A 19,744-nucleotide genomic window follows, 5' to 3' on the forward strand; every position below is an offset into this window, starting at 1 on the left:
ATGGTGAGTGACTTGGAGGGGGACTTGCAGGTGGTGGAGTTCCATGTATCTGCTGCCTTTGTCCTTCTTGGTGGTAATGGTCATGGGTTTGGAAGGTGCTGTCTAAGGAGCCTTGGTGAATTCCTGCAGTGCATCTTGTAGATGGTACACAATGCTGCCACTGTACATCGGTGGTGGAGGGAGTGAATGTTTAAGGTGTTGATGTGCTGCCAATCAAGTGGGGCTGCTTTGTCCTGGATGGTGTTGAGCTTCTTGGGTGTTGTGGGAGCTGCACTCATCCAGGCAAGTGGGGAGTTTCTATCACATTCCTGACTTGTGCTTTGTAGATGATGAACAGGCTTTGTGGAATCAGGAGGTGAGTTACCCGTCGCAGGTTCCTAGCCTCTGACCTGCTCTTGTAGCCACAGTATTTAAATGGCTAGTCCAGTCCAGTTTCTGATTGTATTAATCTTAACTGTCAGTCAAACAGTTCCTTTTTCCCCTTATCTCCAATATTTTTATTTCGAATAAATATAAATTTTCGAAGAAAATGCCAAAAAAAAAATTTTCTTAATGCTCCAAAGACTTTTCTGCTGGGGGGTTGCACACAGCAGTGCACTGGAGATTAATTTTCAATCCCAGGGGACTCCAGGGCAATCCTGGAGGGTTGGCAACTCCTAAGTGAAGATATTTCTGAGGAAATTTCTGGCCAGAATTTGTGTTTATGGCTTAGGAGAAAACACCATCTGATTTGTTGAGGGAATTCATCACTGCAGCTTTCAAACTTGGTCAAGAAGTTGAAAAATTCGTCCGAAGTCTCTACTGATTTTACCTGTCATTGAGCACTCTACAGAAAATAGGTTCTCCGATTTCAGACACATTCAATTTCAATCCACCCTGACTTGTCTTCAAACCCTTTAGGTTCTCATATAATTTCTGCTAATTTGAGACCAATGTGGGGCTAGTTACCCAGACTTATTCACTAATAATAATTCAGCCCCAAACACATTGTCCTACTTCAATGCTCCATCTCTCCGAGCTTGATAATCAATGAATGAATCTCACAACCAGTTTTTCTTTCATCAATTTTCTTTTATTTCCCGAAAGCTTTCATTCATTTGCAGGCAAGCAAAGTCGAACTCACGAACACTTTGCTTCAGTGAGCCTCTTCCACAGAATCTTATAGCGCAGAAGGAGGCCATTCGGCCCACAGTTCCTATCCTGGCTCTTTGAAAGGTCTATCCAATTAATCTCTTTATCCTGTCCTTTCCTTTCCCCATAGCTCTGCAAATTTCCCCTTTTCAAATATTCATCCAATTCCCCTTTTGAAAGTTATTGAATCTGCTTCCACCGCCCTTTCGGGCAACGCGTTCCAGATCACAACAACTCGCTGTGTAAAAAAAAATTCTCCTCATTTCCCCCACTGGTTTTTTCACCAATTGTCTTCAATCTGTGTCCTTCTGGTTACTGACGCTCCTGACACTGGAAACAGTTTCTCCTTATTTACTCTATCAAACTCTTCCTGATTGTGAACTCCTCTATTAAATACCCCCTTAACCTTCCCTGCTGTAAGGAGAACAATCCCAGCTTCTCCAGTCTCTCCACAAAACTGAAGACCCTCATCCCTGGTACCATTTAAATCAATTGGCTGTATATGTGTCAGCTTACCTGGCAACAGCAAGCTATCTGACCATGGGCACCCCTATCATCTATTCATTCAATATGTGCACGTGCTCACACGTACCCACAAATGTGCACACAAACACACAGGCATTGGCACACATGAAAGGTTTCAGCTGGCATCTCTGGCCAGCGATCAGAAATGGGAATCTTCCCCCTCCCCTAACCAGGTTAACTCTTGGGGCTTTATGATGGCTCTTGGCTGATGGCAGCTAATGAGTGGTGTCATCTTTCCGTTAAACCTTTTGGCCCTGTCTGCCCATTAAGGTGGGTGTAAAAGATCCCATTACAAAGCAAGGAAGAAGAAAAGGGCAGGGCAGTTCTCCTTTGGTGTCCTGGGACTAATATTTATCCCTCGACCAACATCACTAAACAACTCAGATTAACTGGCCACTCTCACATTGCTGTTTGTGGGAGCTTGCTGTGCACAAATTGGCTGCTGCGTTTCCTACATTACAACAGGGACTACACTTCAAGAGTACTTCACTGGCTGTAGAGCATTTTGAGGCCTCTTGGGGTTGTGAAAGGTGCCAAATAAATTCACGTTATTTCTTTGCTAGTCTTTGAAATGAACTTCGTAAAGAAATCCATTCTAAACAGTGGGTCATTGACAGAAAACGTATAAAAATTCAGTCTACTTGAATGGAATTGTCAAGTGAGGCAGCTTCGGAAGGCTAATGCTGTATTTTAGTTGAATGTGTGTCATGGACCTGCTACAGCCTCATCTAATGCTATGCTTTTAACATGGAGATATTATTAACTTGCCATCCTCTAGCATCAAGCTGTAATGAACTGCCTCATTAAACCAGATCCTATAGTGGACAATTGTGAATGAATGAGTGCAAGACACAATGTGCTTTCAATTTATTGCAGAGGAATAAATCATGTCCTCGATGCCAGGGAGATTTGGATGAAGATATTTGAAGACTACACCAATTCCTGGTACTGGATTTTAATGTAAGTACTGATTAAAGAGCCACCTTACATCAGTAATATTGCTCGGGATTGTTAATACAGTCAGCGCTGTCTAGTCTGAATTGATTTACAGTCCCTCAGTTTTCAAGTCAGTTTCACACCGACCTTTTACCTTAATGTCGCTCTCTGAGAATAACATACCACTGATAGGTGACACCAATTTATCTGCCAGCTCTGGGTTTACACTTGAGTAACTGACTGGAAACTGCTGGTAATTAAGCACTGGGGAGGTTTACAGCATTTCACTGATCAGATTGACACACTTTAAAGGCTGTCAGAGATTATTCAGTCCATGTCTGACTTTGACTCTGGAGTCTTGGCTTTTCAGTTTCAGGACCTGGACAGTTAGATCAATGTCTTTTGCTACATACAAGTGACAGCACAAATATTGGGATTATTAAAAATGATAGGCTCCATCATTCCAGTTTGGAACAGACCACATCTCTGGTGTAATCACAACTTGTATTTATATGTAACACCTTTAATATAGTTGAACCTCCCAATGCTTTTCACAGCAACATCAATCAGACTAAATATGTCATGGAGCCACAGTGGAGGTAGTAGGACAGATGGCCAAAAGCTTGATCAAAGATATAAGTTTTAAGGACTGTCTTAAAGGAGGAAAGAGTGATAAGAGTTGAAGAGGTTTAGGGAGGGAATTCCGGAGTTTAGCAGCTGAGGTAATTGAATAGTGGAGGCTTAGAAATCAGGGATGCACAAGTGGCCAATGTTGTAGGGTTAGAGGGGCTTACAAAGATAGGGACTACACTTTGAAACTGGTTTACTGGCTGTAAAACACTTTGGGATATCCTGGGGTTATCCTGAGGCACTGTGGGCCATCAACAGCAGCAGAATTGTACTCGAACACAACTTCATGGCCTGGCATATCCCCCACTCTACCATTACCATCAAGCCAAGGGGTCAACCTTGGTTCAATGAAGAGTGCAGGAGGGCATGTCAGGAGCAGCACCAGGCACACCTAAAAATGAGGTCAACCTGGTGAAGCTATAACACAGGACTACTTGCGTGCCAAACAGCATAAGCAGCAAGTGATAGACAGAGCTAAGCGATTCCACAACCAATGGATCAGATCTGAGTTCTGCAGTCCTGCCACATGCAGTCATGAATGGTGGTGAACAATTAAGCAACTCATTGGAGGAGGAGGCTGCACAAATATCCCCATCCTCAATGATGGGGGAGCCCAGCACATCAGTGCAAAAGATAAGGCTGAAGCATTTGATATAATCTTCAGCCTGAAGTGCTGAGTAGATGATCCATCTCGGCCTCCTCCGGAGGTCCCCAGCATCATAGATGCCAGTCTTCAGCTAATGCAATTCACTCCACGTAATTCTCAAAAAACAGCTGAAGGCACTGGATACTGCAAAGGTTATGGGCCCTGATAATATTCCAGCAATAGCACTGAAGACCTGTGCTCCAGAACTTGCCGCACTCCTAGCCAAGCTGTTCCAGTACAGCTACAACACTGGCATCTACCCGGCTATGTGGGAAATTGCCCAGGTATGTCCTGTACACAAAACGCAAATCCAACCCAGCCAATTATCACCCCCATCAGTTTACTCTCGATTATCGGTAAAGGGAGGCAAAGGCTTGGTGGTGTTATTGCTGGACTAGTAATCCAGAGACTCAGGGTAATGCCCTGGGGACCTGGGTTCGAATCCCACCATCGGAGCAGATCAAAGAATCTGGAATTAAAAATCTAATGAAACCATTGCCCTTCAGGAAAGGAAATCTGCTGTCCTTACCTGGTCAAGGCCCACATGTGACTTGAGTCCCACAGCAATGTGGTTGACACTTAACTGCTCCCTGAACAAGGGCAATTAGGGATGGGCAATAAATGCTGGCCTGGCCAGTGATGCCCACATCCTGTGAATGAATAAGAGAAAAGGTGATGGAAGGGGGGGCAGGGGGTCATCAACAGTGCTATCAAGCGGCACTTGCTTAGCAATAACCTGCTCACTGATGCCCAGTTTTGGTTCAGGGCCACTCAGCTCCTGACTTCATTATAACCTTGGTTCAAACATGGACAAAAGAGCTGAACTCCTGAGGTGAGAGTGACTGCTCCTTAACATCAAGGCAGCATTTGACTGAGTGTGGCATCAAGGAGCCCGAGCAAAACTGGAGTCAATGGGAATCAGGTGGAAACCTCCCCACTAGTGGGAGTCATACCTAGCACAAAGGAAGATGTGGTTGTTGGAGGTCAGTCATCTCAGCAGGAGTTCCTCAGGGTAGTGTCCTTGACCCAACCGTCTTCAGCTGCTTCATCAATGACCTTCCTTCTGTCAGAAATGGGGATGTTCGCTGATGATTGCACAATGTTCAGCATCATTCGTGACTCCTCAGATAAAGGAGCAGGTCAGAGACCAGGAATCCTGTGACAAGTAACTAACCTCCTGACTCCCCAAAGCCTGTCCACCATCTACAAGGCACAAGTCAGGAGTGTGGTGGAATACTCCCCACTTGCCTGGATGAGTGCAGCTCCCACAACACTCAAGAGGTTTGACACCATCCAGGACAAAGCAGCCCCGCTTGATTGGCATCCCATCCACAAACATTCACTCCCTCCACCACCGACACACAGTAGCAGCAGTGTGAACCATCTACAAGATGCACTGCAGGAATTCATTAAGGCTCCTTAGACAGCACCTTCCCATGACCACTGCCATCTAGGGCAGCAGATAGATGGGAACACCACCACCTGGAAGTTCCCCTCCAATCACTCACCATCCTGACTTGGAAATATATCGCCGTTCCTTCACTGTCGCTGGGTCAAAATCCTGGAACTCCCTCCCTAACAGCACTGTGGGTGTACCTACACCACATGGACTGCAGCGGCTCAAGAAGGCAGCTCACCACCACCTTCTCAAGGGCAATTAGGGATGGGCAATAAATGCTGGCCCAGCCACATCCCATGAATGAATTTTTTTTAAATCAGCATCACTATCATTATCTGACCCATATCACATTTCTGTTTCTGGGAGTTTGCTGTGCGCAAATTGGCTGCCTCGTTTTCTATACTGCTGTAGTACTTCATTGGCTGTAAAGCATTTTGTGACACCTGATGTTTTGAAAGGTGCTATTTTAACATAAGTTTAAATCTCTGCTCACTGGAAATAGTCGCGCTTCACTGATTGTCCCCTTTTCCTCACTTTGAATCTGTTTTTGTTTCTAGTGGGCTGGTCATTGCCATGGTCGTAAGTTTAGTCTTCATCCTCTTGCTCCGCTTCACAGCTGGGGTCTTGTTCTGGTTTGTCATCTTTGCTGTGATCGCAGTGATTGGTTACGGTGAGTATCACCTGTCTTTACGATAATGACTTTATTAAAATGCATATCTGTGTGTGTAATGGATACAGACCAGACCAATTTGTTTGTCTGTCTTTGAGAATCATGCATAAGGTGACTGCATGAGCAGGTCAGAGGCTGGGAATCCTGCAGCAAGTATCTCACCTCCAAAGCCTGTCCACCATCTCCAAGGCACAAGTCAGGAGTGTGATGGAATACTGCCCACTTGCCTAGATGATTGTGTCTCCAAAAAGACTCAAGAAGCTGGACACCATCCAGGACAAAGCAGCTGCTTGTTTGCTACCCCATCCACAAACATCCACTCCCCCCACCACCAACACACAGTAGCAGCAGTGTGTGTACCATCTACAAGATGCACTGCAGCAACTTACCAAGGCTCCTTTGACAGCACCTTCCAAACCCATGACCATTACTATCTAGAAGGACAAGGGCAGCAGACTCATGGGAACACCACCACCCTCCAAGTTCCCCTCCAAGCCTCTCACCATCCTGACTTGGAAATATATCACCATTCCTTTACTGTCACTGGGTAAAAATCCTGGAACTCCCTCCCTAACAGCACTGTGGGTGTACCTACACCACATGAACTGCAGCGGTTCAAGGAGGCAGCTCACCACCACCTTCTCAAGGGCAACCAGGGATGGGCAATATATGGTCGCTTTGCCAATCACGCATATATCACAAGAGTTAACTTTTTTTTATAAAGGACATAGGAATGCTTCACTTACTACCAACCTGGTAGCTGCATGATCCAATGATAATGGATCTCTATCATTGAGTCTACAACAGACCCAGACATGAAGTGAGGGAGACTCCAAGAAGTTTGGGCATCATAGCTCCAAAGTTACCTGCTCCTCCCGAGCCTGTGGTTCAATGGATCGCCCTCTTGCATCTGAGTCAAGAAGTCTCTGGCTTCAAATCCCACTCCAGTGACTGAGATCCAGGCTGATCCAGCGCAATACTGAGGGAGAGCTGCACTGTAAGCTTCTGTCTTACAGATAAGATGTGAACTGCGGTCCTATCTGCCCTCTCGGAAGAACATAAATGACCCCAGGGCAGTGTTTTGAAGAAGAGCAGGGAAGGTCAATATTTATTACTCAACCAACATCCCTAAAACAAATTGTCTGGTCATTGTGGTATTGCTGTTTGTGGGATCATGCTGTGTAAAAATTGACAGCCGCGATTCCCACATTTAAAAGAGTGAAGACACTTCTAAAAGCTATGTCATTGGCTGGGAAGCACTTTGAGATGTGCTGTGGCTGTGAAGGGTGCTATATAAATGCAAGTTTTTTTTTCTACATTTACTGCATGACAAATCTCAAATTCCTCTTGGGGAGCAGTAAGCAATACTACAAGGTGATGCTTTCACCATTAAATGTTCCACAGCTCAGCTGAACCATCAGTCTTCCTCCGTTACTGATATTTGAGCCACTGTCCTGTCACATGTTTTGATTTGAGTTCCAATCTCTGAAACATATTTCATGTGGTGGAAAATAATTCCAGCACCTTTCACTGAATAACATTTCTGTGTTACAGCTAATTTTCAGTTTTTCTTAGAAGAAAATATGTTTTTAATATTGACTGGTGTTAGGTGTGGCCTGAAAATAACTTTCTTGTCATTGTGGAAGAGAGACAATCAACAAATATTACCTGGGCTGAGGAAAGTAAAGGAAATGGAGGAGGGGTGGAAGGATTGATCAATGATACTGGTAAAGTACAAAGACAGCATTGATTTGCTTAGAATTAACAAACAACACTGGGTATATAGTATATGTCACTGGGTATATTCAGTAGGCCACTGGGTATATACAGTAGGCCACTGAAAGTATACAATAAGCCACTGGTTATATACAATAGGCCATTGGATGTATACAGTAGTCCATGGGCATATACAATAGGCCACTGAGTATATACAATAGGCCATTGGGTGTATTCAATAGGCCACTGGGTATATACAATAGGCCACTGAAAGTATACAATAAGCCACTGGTTATATATAATAGGCCATTGGATGTATACAGTAGCCCATGGGCATATACAATAGGCCATTGGGTGTATACAATAGACCATTGGGTGTATACAATAGGCCAATGGGTATGTACAGTAGGCCACTGGGTATATACAATAGGCCATTGAATGTATACAATAGGCCATTGGGTATATACAATAGGCCACTGAGTGTATACAATAGGCCATTGGGTGTATACAATAGGCCACTGAGTGTATACAATAGGCCTTTGGGTGTATACAATAGGCCACTGAATGTATACAATAGGCCATTGGGTGTATACAGTAGGCCAAAGGGTATGTACAGTAGGCCACTGGGTATATACAATAGGCCACTGAGTGTATACAATAGGCCATTGGGTATATACAATAGGCCACTGAGTGTATACAATAGGCCATTGGGTGTACACAATAGGCCACTGAGTGTATACAATAGGCCATTGGATGTATACAATAGGCCACTGAGTGTATACAATAAATAGGCCATTGGGTGTATACAATAGGCCACTGAGTGTATACAATAGGCCAAAGGGTATGTACAATAGGCCATTGGGTGTATAAAATAGGCCAAAGGGTATATACAATAGGCCACTGAGTGTATACAATAGGCCACTGAGTGTGTACAATAAATAGGCCACCAAATAGTCAGGAGATGGAGAAGAACGTTTGGGCCTGTACTCATTGGAGTTTAGAAGAATGAGAGGAGACCTTATTGAAACATATAAGATTCTTAGGGGGCTTGACAGGGTAGATGCTGATAGGTTGCTTCCCCTTGTGGGAGAGTCTAGGACCAGAGGGCATAATCTCAGAGTAAGGAATCGCCCATTTAAAACAGAGATGAGGAGGAATTTCTTCTCTTAGAGGGTATTGAATCTGTGGAATTCTTTACCACAGAGGGCAGTAGAAGCTGGATCGTTAAGTATATTCAAGGCTGAGATAGACAGATTTTTAATCAGTAAGGGAATCAAGGGTCATGGAGAAAAAGCAGGAAAGTGGAATTGAGGATTATCAGATCAGCCATGATCTCATTGAATGGTAGACCAGAGTCAGTGGGCTGAATGGCCTACTTCTGCTCCTATATCTTATGGTTTTATGAGCTGAGTTGCAGGGAAATTACAGAAGGATTCCAGGGCTCCAGAATAGTAGCAATGTCAAACTTCAATGATCCAAATGTAGACTGGGATAGTAAAAGTGTAAAGGACAGAAAATGGAAGGAATTCCTGAAAGTGAACAATGGGAAGTCATCAAAGAGGAGATGCTTTGTGGACAGAGTCGGTCCATTCGTGTGAGGGGAAAAGGAAGGGGATTTAAAGTTAGAGCTGCCGGAATACTAAAGTTATAGCGATTAAAATGAAACAAATGAGGAAGATTACTACAAATGTAAGGTGGCAGTCACTCACTAGTTACAGAACATGAATATTGCTGAAAAGAGACAGGTTGCTGAAACTTTTCCTCTTGCACTTATCAGGACAAACACAAGAACACCAAATTTCAAACAATCACAACAATTTATACGACAGGAGAAATGGGTGCTGATTGGTTGGCCAGTCAATAACACGGTAGAGAATCAAGCTGACAGAAATTACAGAGGAGGAATTGTGAAGCCAGTTAGAGACCATCTTGTTATGGAGGCAGAGGGCATGGCTGATTTAGCAAATGAACACTTTAGCTCTACCCTCAAGAAGAGGATGCTGCCAATGTCACAGTAAAGAAGGGATTGGGTAAGATAAAAATAGATAAAGATGGACTTAAAAGGTTGACAGTGCTCAAAGCTGCTAAGCCACCAGGAATGAATGGGATGCAACCAAGGATAGTGAGTGAAGTAAAGGTGGAAAATTGCAGAGGCTCTGACCATTATCTTCCAATCCTCCTTTGTTACAGACATGGTGCCAGAGGACTGGAGAACTGTAATGCTACACCCTTGTTCACAAAAGGGGAGAGAGATAAAACCAGTTAGTTACAGACAGAGAAGCCTAACGTTGGTCGAGAATGTTTTTGAGACATTAATCTGAGACAATATTAATTGGCACTTGGAAAAGTACGGGTAAATAAATGAAAGCTGACATGTACTTGTTAAAGGCAAGTCATGTTTGACTAACTTTGATGAAGTAACAAAGAGGGTTGAACCCTGAAACTCCAGTTTCACAAGTTACTGACCCTCCTGCCACTAGAAACAGTTTCTCCTTTATTTACTCTGTCAAAGCCTTTCATGGTTTTGAACACCTCGATTAAATCTCCTCTTAAGAACATAAGCAATAGGAGCAGGGCTAAGCCATTCGGCCCCTCCAGCCTATTCTGCCATTCAGTAAGATCAGGGCTCCACTTTGCTGTCTGTCCCCCCCATAACCCTCAACTCCCTCATAAATCAAAAATCTGTCTAACGCAGCCTTGAATATATTCAGTGACCCAGGCTCCACTGCTCACTGGGGAAGAGAATTCCAAAGTCTTGAGAGAAAAAATTCCTCCTCATCTTTTAACCTTCGCTGTTTTAAGGAGAACAATCCCAGCTTCTTCAGCTTCTCCTGTAACTGAAGTTCCCCATCGCTGGAACCCACTCCGGGAAATCTCCTTTATAAGTGGAGCCCAAAATTGAACACAATACTCCACCCTTGGGCCTCACCCATAACTTCCCTGCTTTTGTGAGTCTGCGTCAAAGAGAGAAATTAAGCCATCTCTCTTTGATGACTCACCGGATACTGCAGAGATCAAAAATATCAACACATTCTCGCTTTTTAGTAACATTCCATGCCACAAACTGTCAGACGAGAATTGGATAAATTCCAGCAAAGAAAGGATACAGAGACCTGGTGAAGCAGCAAGGGGGAGTGGGGGTTAATTTGGGAAAGGCAGTGGTGTAATGGCATTGTCACTGGGCTAGTAATCCAAAGACCCAGGGTAATGCCCTGGGGACCTGGGTTTGAATCCCACCACGGCAGATGGTGAAATTTGAATTCAATAAAAATCTGGAATTAAAAGACTAATGGTGACCATGAAACCATTGTTGATTGTTGTTAAAACCCATCTGGTTCACTAATGTCCTTCAGGGAAGGAAATCTACTGTCCTTACCTGGTCTGGCCTACATGTGACTCCAGACCCACAGCAATGTGGTTGATACTTATATGCCCCCTGACTGAGGGCAGCTAGGGATGGGCAATAAATGTTGGCCTAGCCAGTGATGCCTACACCCCATGAACAACTAAAAATTGGATAACTCTTTCAAGGGGCTAGCACAGACACAGTGGGCTGAATGTCACCCTCCTGTGCTGTAAGTTTCGATCATTCCAGGAACATCTTGTGCAAACGTTTCATCAATTTTGTCACTGACTTCACAGTTACACAACATGCGTGGACATGAGGTGTAAAATCTGCGCTCAGTGCAATTGGGACTAAATATAAAGGAACAGACATGCTGTTTCCAAACTTGCTGGTTCCAATTTCCTGTTGCTCAGTAGCTGAGACCTTGTGAAATTGGAGCTGGCAGAATGTATCTGTGGGCGTGAGCAGGTGGCAGTGAGCAGATCTGCAAGCCTAGAGTACATAAGCACTTGGAGAAAAGCACAGGTAGGGCCAGACAACCAAGCTTAGCGGATGCAACATTTTGGCAGAGGCAGAGGTACCCATTTAGTGGCTTGCGGACAATACCCCAGCCCCAACAAGCCAGCAAAGAAAGAATTAGCAAGAAAGAGTGTTTATAAACAGCTCTTCACATCCCCAGGATGTCCCAAAGCACTTTGCAGCCAATGAAGTATTTTTGAAGTGCGGTCACTGTTGTAGTGTAGGAAATGTGGCAGCCATTTTGCGCACAGCAAGCTCCCACAAACAGCAAAGTGATGATGACCAGATAACCTGTTGTGATGTTGGTTGGTTGAAGGATAAATATTGGCCTGGACACTGGGGAGAACACCCCTGCTCTTCTTTGACATAGTGGAATGGGATCTTTTACATCCACCCGAGGAGACGGATGGGGCCTCGGTTGAACAGGTCAACCGAAAGGGAGGCAGTGGTGTAATGGCATTGTCACTGGGCTAGTAATCCAGAGACCCAGGGTAATGCTCTGGGGACCTGGGTTTGAATCCCACCACGGCACACGGCGGAACTTGAATTCAATAAAAACCTGGAATTAAATGACCATAAAAACATTGTCGATTGTTGTAAAAACCCATCTGGTTCACTAATGTCCCTCTTAGGGAAGGAAATCTGCTGTCCTTACCTGGTCTGGCCTACATGTGACTCCAGACCCACAGCAGTGTGGTTGACTCTTAAATGCCCCCTGAAATCACCTTCCCAAGGGCAATTAGGGGTGGGTGATAAATGCTGGCCTAGCCAGCGACACCCACATCCCATGAATGAATTTTTAAAAATCAGCCTGTGTCAGTGCAGCACTCCCTCGGTACTGCACTGGAGTGTTTTTGTTTCCAAGCCCTGGAGTGAGACTTGAACTCGGAGGCATGTAACTCAGAAGTGACAGTGTCCCACGCCTGACAGATTAGGAAATATTTGTACACACCAAGGAAGTTCAGAACTCTCTTCCACAAACGCAGTTGATGCCGAATCAATTGTAAATGTTAAATCTGACATTGATAGATTTTTGTTAACCAAAGGTGTTAAAGGAAACTGTGTGAAGGTGGGACTATGGAGTTAGGTCACAAATCAGCAGTGAGCTCATTGGAAAGGCTCGAGAAGCTGAACGAATGCCTCCTGTTCCTGTGTTCCTAGGCTTGGGTTGTTCTTCCACAGGAACCTGAGAAGGGAGGTCATGGAGAGGTTAAACACCCGAATAAAAATGTTAAATTTGAGATATTGGAAGCCTGGGAGCCAATGAACAGCATACAACAACAACTTGCATTTATATAGCACCTTTGACATAGTAAAACATCCCGAGGTATTTCACAGGAGTGGTTATCAAATAACATTTCGCACTTAAGGAGAGGTTAGGACAGGTGTGCAAAAACCTGCTCACAGAGGTGGGTTTTAAGGAACGTCTTAGGGGAGGGAGAGAGGCAGAGAGATTTAGGAAGGGAATTCCAGAGCTTGGGGTCTTGGCATCTGAAAGTACAGCCACCAATGGCGGGGGCGATCAAAATCAGGGGCGCCCAAGAAGCCAGAATTAGAGGAGTGCGGAGATTTCAGAGGGTTGTAGGGCTGGAGGAGATTACCGAGACAGGGAGGAGGGGGTGGGGGGGGGTGACGTCATAGAGGAATTTGGAAGCAAGGATGAGAATTTTAATATTGAGTCATTGAGGTCCTGCAGCCAATGTCAATCAACAGGCACATGGGGTGATGGGCAAACCGGACTTTGACATTGTGCCTTTCATGACCCCAGCACCTCACCGTCAATGAAATACTTCTGCAGTGTTGTCACTGGTGTACGTGGCAGCCAATTTACTCACAGTAAGATCCCACAAACAGCAATGTTTGAGTGACTTTGTCTGAGGGATGAGTATTGGTCCCAGAACACTGCGGAGAGCTTCCCTACATTTAGCGCAGAGAAGATTAAGGGGAGATTTATTAGAGGTATTAGAGATTTAAGACAGGCATTCACAATTATGAGAGGTTTAGTTTGAGCAAGTGGGAGAAATGATTAACTCCAGAAAATGACTCAGTAACCAGAGCTCACTGATTTCAAATAACTGAGCAGATAGAAATGAAAAATTTCTCGACACAGGGCGTTAGTAGGAAGGCACGATGGGCCGAATGGCCTCCTGTGCTGTAAAATTCAATAAGGGAAAATTAATGTTGGTATCTTGCACCCTCTAGTGTTTAGCTGGTAAACAAGGCTTCAGTCACTGTGAAAGTCACTCTGAGAGCAGCCTTGAAGTTAGCACAAGCGACACACGGATTTTTTCATTTTCACACTGACTCAGTAGAATTTCGCTTTGCAAAGGCACCTCCTGATATTCTTATCCAAACTCACACCGAACCCATTCACCCAGCACCTCTCTGCTCGCTGACCTACGTTAGTCCCCAGATCACCAACATCTTGATTTTGAAATTCTTATCATCCTATTTAGACACTCCCTCCCCCCATGTCTTCACCCACCTAATCTCCACGGCCTCCTCCACTGCACTCCAAACTCTCTGCACTCCTGTAACTCTGGCCTCTTGCACATCCCTGATTTTACTTGCTCCATCATTAGCAGACGTGCTATCAGGTCCCTGGGCCCTAAGCTCTGGAATTCCCTCAATAAACCTCTCCACTCCTCTACTTCATTCCTTAAACCCTAGCCCTTAGGCCAAGCTTTTCATCACTTCCCCCTAATATCTTCCCACGCAGCTCGGTGTTAAATTTTGTTTAATAATGTGCCTGTGAAGTGCCTTGGGGGCATTTTACTATGTTAAGTGTGCCATATAAATATAAGTTGCGTAGAAATTACTGCTTAACCTAACCAGGTAATAACTTCAATTACATTTTTTTTGCTTTAGCAATAGACTAAAACTTAAATGTATAATTTTGTTGGAGTTTAGGAGGCTAACATCGTAATTGTTCCATAATTAGGAACTTGTCACTTAGCCTTGGTCTCCCTGGGGACTTTATTCTGCTGGTCCATTTACTTAGTGCCAACAAATGAATCAGGTCTGGTGCAGCCAGTTGTTGTGTTAGAAGCCGGTGCAGCTAGGTCCAATATCAACAAATATAATTAGCTTTGTTGAGCATGAAAATTATCAAAATACTTCTAAGTATTTGCTGAAAAAAGAGACATGTTGAAGCTTTCTGTCTTGCACTCATCTGGATAGTTTGCAAGAATACCAATATAAGGGGGAAAACAACAATTTATACTGCATGTGAAGAGAGTGCTGATTGGTTGGCAGGTGGACTCTGGTAGAAGCGTTGCCCTGGAGAATGCACCATCGATGGTGATTGACAGTTAAAAGCCAAGCCTTGTTTGAAATTTAAACCAGGCAGCTTGACCCTAATTGGTCAAGGAATTGTTCTGAAGAATGAGTCAGGGAATGGTTCCCTCTCGTCAAGGGAAAGAGTACGAGGGGGCACAGATTAAAAGTGATTTGCAAAAGAAGCAAATGTGATGTGAGGAAAAACTTCTTGACACAGTGAGTGGTTCGGGTCTGGAATGCGCTGCCTGGAAGTGTGGTGGAGGCAGGTTCAATCGAGGCATTCAAGAGGGCATTAGGTAATTATTTGAATAGAAACAATATGTAAGGGTACAGGGAAAAGGCAGGGCAATGGCACGAGGTCATAATGCTCATTTGGAGAGCCAGTGTAGACATGGTGAGCCGATTGGCCTCCTTCTGTGCCGTTAAAATTCTGTGATTTTGTGATAGGCTGTAACTTATTTTGTTTAGCTGAAACAGGCGCAGTGTGTATAAATGTTCTTTCTGTCTGAGAAGAACAGGGCCCCAGTACACACAAATGCGTCACACTGCTCGCCTGACTGACAATCTTAAACTGGTTGTCAGCGTAATTTTTAGCACATTGAAGGTTATTTAGCAACTGTTGTCCAATCGCGGAATCACATCTCATGCTGGACACTGCGTTTTGAATTTTGCAAGTAGGGGCTGGTTGGGTACGGTCTGTACCCTGCCGGTTGTTGGGCCAGGCTGTTTGATACAGTCCTCCAGTCTTTGGGGTGGCAGATTTCCTTCCCTTAAGGACATTAGTGAAACACATATGGGGGCAAAGTGCAGAAGCGGGCATGGGCGGGCACACTGCCAATATACCCGGGGGGGGGGGCCAATTAAGGTCTGCCCAGCGTGTTGTCCGTCAGGAAGCGCTATGCACTCCCTGTGCAGCGGGCGGGGGAGGGTTTGGATTCCCTCAGCCGGGGACTGCGCTCTATCACACATGTACGTGAAAGAGCGCACTGACCGCCCTGAGGCTAAGTGCTGCCTCAGGGAGATCGGCTCAGAATTAAAACTTTTACTAAACATGTTTAAAAATTTTCCTGCCCTGTCCCCTCAGGTGACACTGTCACATGAGTTGGGACATGTCCATAAGTTTTATTGAAACCTTTCTTAAAGATTTAAAAACCGTCATGAAACCTCGTTTCGCCCATGGATGAGGTTTCATATTTGTTCTGAAGCCTGCCAAGGCTCCCGGCCTGCCCGCCAATCGTAATGCTGGACGGGACCGTCCATTAATTAGGTTAATGACTTTTTAAACGACCTCAATAGGCCATTGACAGGTTGGCAGGCGCACAGCTGACTCGGCTGCGCCCCCTGCTGACCTGAAAATGGAAACGACGCAGGGTAACATCTGGAGTTCCACCCGACAACATCCTGCCTCATTTTAGGCATTGGCAAGCGGGCCCCACCCCCACTCCCAACCGGAAGATCCTGCCCCATAGGTTTTTATGACAATCGGTGATAGTTTTATGGTCCCCATTCCTCAGGACTAGCTTTATATTCCAGATTTTTAAATTGAATTCAAACTCCACCAGCTGCTGTAGTGGGATTTTAACCAATGTCCCCAGGGCATTATTAGCCCAGTGACGTTTAACAGTACTGAGGGAGTGCTGCACTGTCAGAGGGTCAGTACTGAGGGAGTGCTGCACTGTCAGAGGGTCAGTACTGAAGGAGTGCTGCACTGTCAGAGGGTCAGTACTGAGGGAGTGCTGCACTGTCAGAGGGTCAGTACTGAGGGAGTGCTGCACTGTGAGAGGGTCAGTACTGAAGGAGTGCTGCACTGTCAGAGGGTCAGTACTGAGGGAGTGCTGCACTGTCAGAGGGTCAGTACTGAGGGAGTGCTGCACTGTCAGAGGGTCAGTACTGAGGGAGTGCTGCACTGTCAGAGGGTCAGTACTGAGGGAGTGCTGCACTGTCAGTATGGAGGGAGTGCTGCACTGTCAGAGGGTCAGTACTGAGGGAGTGCTGCACTGTCAGAGGGTCAGTATTGAGGGAGTGCTGCACTGTCAGAGGGTCAGTACTGAGGGAGTGCTGCACTGTCAGAGGGTCAGTACTGAGGGAGTGCTGCACTGTCAGAGGGTCAGTACTGAGGGAGTGCTGCACTGTCAGAGGGTCAGTACTGAGGGAGTGCTGCACTGTCAGAGGGTCAGTACTGAGGGAGTGCTGCACTGTCAGAGGGTCAGTACTGAGGGAGTGCTGCACTGTCAGAAGGTCAGTACTGAGGGAGTGCTGCACTGTCAGAGGGTCAGTACTGAGGGAGTGCTGCACTGTCAGAGGGTCAGTACTGAGGGAGTGCTGCACTGTCAGAGGGTCAGTACTGAGGGAGTGCTGCACTGTCAGAGGGTCAGTACTGAGGGAGTGCTGCACTGTCAGAGGGTCAGTACTGAGGGAGTGCTGCACTGTCAGAGGGTCAGTACTGAGGGAGTGCTGCACTGTCAGAGGGTCAGTACTGAGGGAGTGCTGCACTGTCAGAGGGTCATGCTGCATGGTCGGAGGGTCAGTACTGAGGGAGTGCTGCACTGTCAGAGGGTCATGCTGCATGGTCGGAGGGTCAGTGCTGAAGGAGTGCTGCACTGTCAGAGGGTCATGCTGCATGGTCGGAGGGTCAGTGCTGAAGGAGTGCTGCACTGTCAGAGGGTCATGCTGCATAGTCGGAGGGTCAGTGCTGAAGGAGTGCTGCACTGTCAGAGGGTCAGTGCTGAAGGAGTGCTGCGCTCAGCAAACATCGCTAAAAAAGTGGATGATCAGGTCATTTTCCAATTGCTGCTTTTGGGATGTTGCTGTGTGGAAACTGGATGGCATTTTCCTCCATTACCACAGTGTCTACCCTTTAAACAATTATTCCATTGATTGTCAAGAATTTAGGGATGTCCTGAGATTTCAAGCATCTTCTTTCCTTGGCCTCTCACAGTTCAGTCATTCATTCAGAGAAGGCACACTTTGTTTCACTGAAACTAAAGCAGAAATACTCAGCAGGCCAGGCAGCTTCTGCGGTGAGAGAAACATTTTGAGTCAGATATGACTCTTCTTCTGAACTTTCATTTGTCTCACTGACGTTTCTTATCAAAGAGCACCTGCTGGATCGACTGCTCCCGAGCGCTCATATTTTCTGACATTCTCGGTGCACAGGTAACTTCTCAGCCCATACACTAGAAAGCCCTGTTTCAGGGTTTGGTGCAGCAACATGCATTTGCTCTATTGGCCTCGAAGGGTTATTATTGGTTCGTTCTACTTTATTCAACAGTCGGGAATACAACCCTCATGCATTACAACAACTTACATTTATATAGCACCTTTAGTACACTGAATTACCCCAAGGTGCTTCATTGGAGCGATTATCAACGGCACATAAGGAGATATTCGGGCAGGTGAACAAAAGCTTGTTTAAAGATTTTAAGGAGCCTCCTAAAGGAAGAGAGAGCGTAAAGAGGCGGAGAGGTTTAGGGAGGGAATTGCAGAGCTTGGGGCCCAGGCAGCTGAAGTCTTGGCTGCTGACGGTGGAGTGATTAATATCGGGGATGTGCAAGAGGCCAGAATTAGAGAAACACAGAGATCTCAGAGACTTGTAAAGCTAGAGGAGTTACAGAGATAGGGAGGGGTGTAGGGGCTGGATGAGGTTACAGAAATAGGGAGGGGTGTAGGGCTGGAGGAGGTTACAGTGATAGGGAGGGTTGTAGGGCTGAAGGAGGTTACAGAGATAGGGAGGGGTGTAGGGCTGGAGGAGGTTACAGAGATAGGGAGGGGTGTAGGGGCTGGAGGAGGTTACAGGGATAGGGAGGCCCTGGAAGGATTTGAAAACAAGGATGTGAATTTTAAATTCGAGGTGTTGCTGGACCAGGAACAATGTTGGTCAGTGGGACAGTGGGGGTGGGGTGGATGAACAGGACTTGCTGGTAGTTAGTATAAAGGGTTAGATTGCAGAGTTACTCAGTAGTTTCAGGTTTGGTGTCTTTTTCCTGTGTTTCATTTTAAGCCTCTGTTTTTCCCCCCTTTTTAGGAATCTGGCACTGTTACTGGGAGTACAGCAGCCTGAAGGGCAAACCTGGTAGTGACATCCCAATCTATGACATTGGTTTCCAAATGGACCTCAGGGTTTATCTACAGCTCAGGCAGACGTGGCTCACCTTTAGTAAGTCCTAAAAAAATTTCAGCAGGAGTTTATGTTGCATGTTTAACATCACTGTGAAATAGTGAAATAGTCCCATTTAAGACAGAGATGAGGAGAATTTTTTTCTGTCAGTTGGTCGTGGGTGTTCGGAATTCTCTCATTGAATATTATTTAAGGCCGAGTTAGATACATTCCTAGTTGATGAGGGAGTCGAAGGGCATAGGGGTATTCAGGAATGTAGAGTTGAGGCCACAATCAGATCAGCCATGATCTTATTGACTCGAGGGGCCTACTCCTGCTCCTAATTCGTGTGTTCATCTGTTGTTCCCACTTGGAAGATACTTAAATAGGTGAAATTGGTCTTTAGCCAAAGCACAAAATGGGTGTTAAGCTGCAGGGTGTTGAAGAGGTGAATTATGATATATTGGGAGATGAAGTTAGGGTGCATTGGAGGATTGAGTTATAATACATTGGAAAGTTATATTCGGGTATATTGTCCACTTACATTGGGAGGTTACGTTGGAAGGTTAAGTTACAATATATTTGGAGGTTAAATTAAGGTGTATTGAAAGCATTGGGTTACAATGTGCTGGGAAGTTGTATTAAGATATATAGGGTGGGTTGAGTTGTGATGTATTGTTAGGATTAAGCTCCTGTGCACTGGGAAGTTAAGTTAAGATATATTTGGAAGTCTGAGTTATAATGTTTCGTTAGGATTGAGCTATGATATTTTAGGAGTGTTGAGTTATGAAGTATTATTAGGCTTGAATTACAATATGGAAAGTTAAGGTATATTGGGAGTATTAAGCGAC

General features: G+C 45.3%; 1 protein-coding gene across 13 annotated transcripts in view; it reads left to right on the top strand.

The window, feature by feature from the left end:
• The window catches only part of LOC121289241 (choline transporter-like protein 5), a 478,732-nt gene that overhangs the window by 271,865 nt on the left and 187,123 nt on the right, over positions 1–19,744 (top strand). For all 13 annotated transcript variants that reach the window (XR_005945520.1, XM_041208474.1, XM_041208473.1 and 10 more), the window contains 3 exons: positions 2,533–2,616; positions 5,825–5,937; positions 18,822–18,953. Coding sequence is in view for 12 of the 13 variants with exons in the window: in XM_041208474.1 (XP_041064408.1) it covers positions 2,533–2,616; positions 5,825–5,937; positions 18,822–18,953 (329 nt within the window). In the remaining variant the exon portion in view is untranslated. The remainder of the gene's footprint in view (positions 1–2,532; positions 2,617–5,824; positions 5,938–18,821; positions 18,954–19,744) is intronic.

Source organism: Carcharodon carcharias, chromosome 16 (assembly GCF_017639515.1).
Source record: "Carcharodon carcharias isolate sCarCar2 chromosome 16, sCarCar2.pri, whole genome shotgun sequence".
In the NCBI taxonomy this organism is placed as follows: Eukaryota; Metazoa; Chordata; class Chondrichthyes; order Lamniformes; family Lamnidae; genus Carcharodon; species Carcharodon carcharias.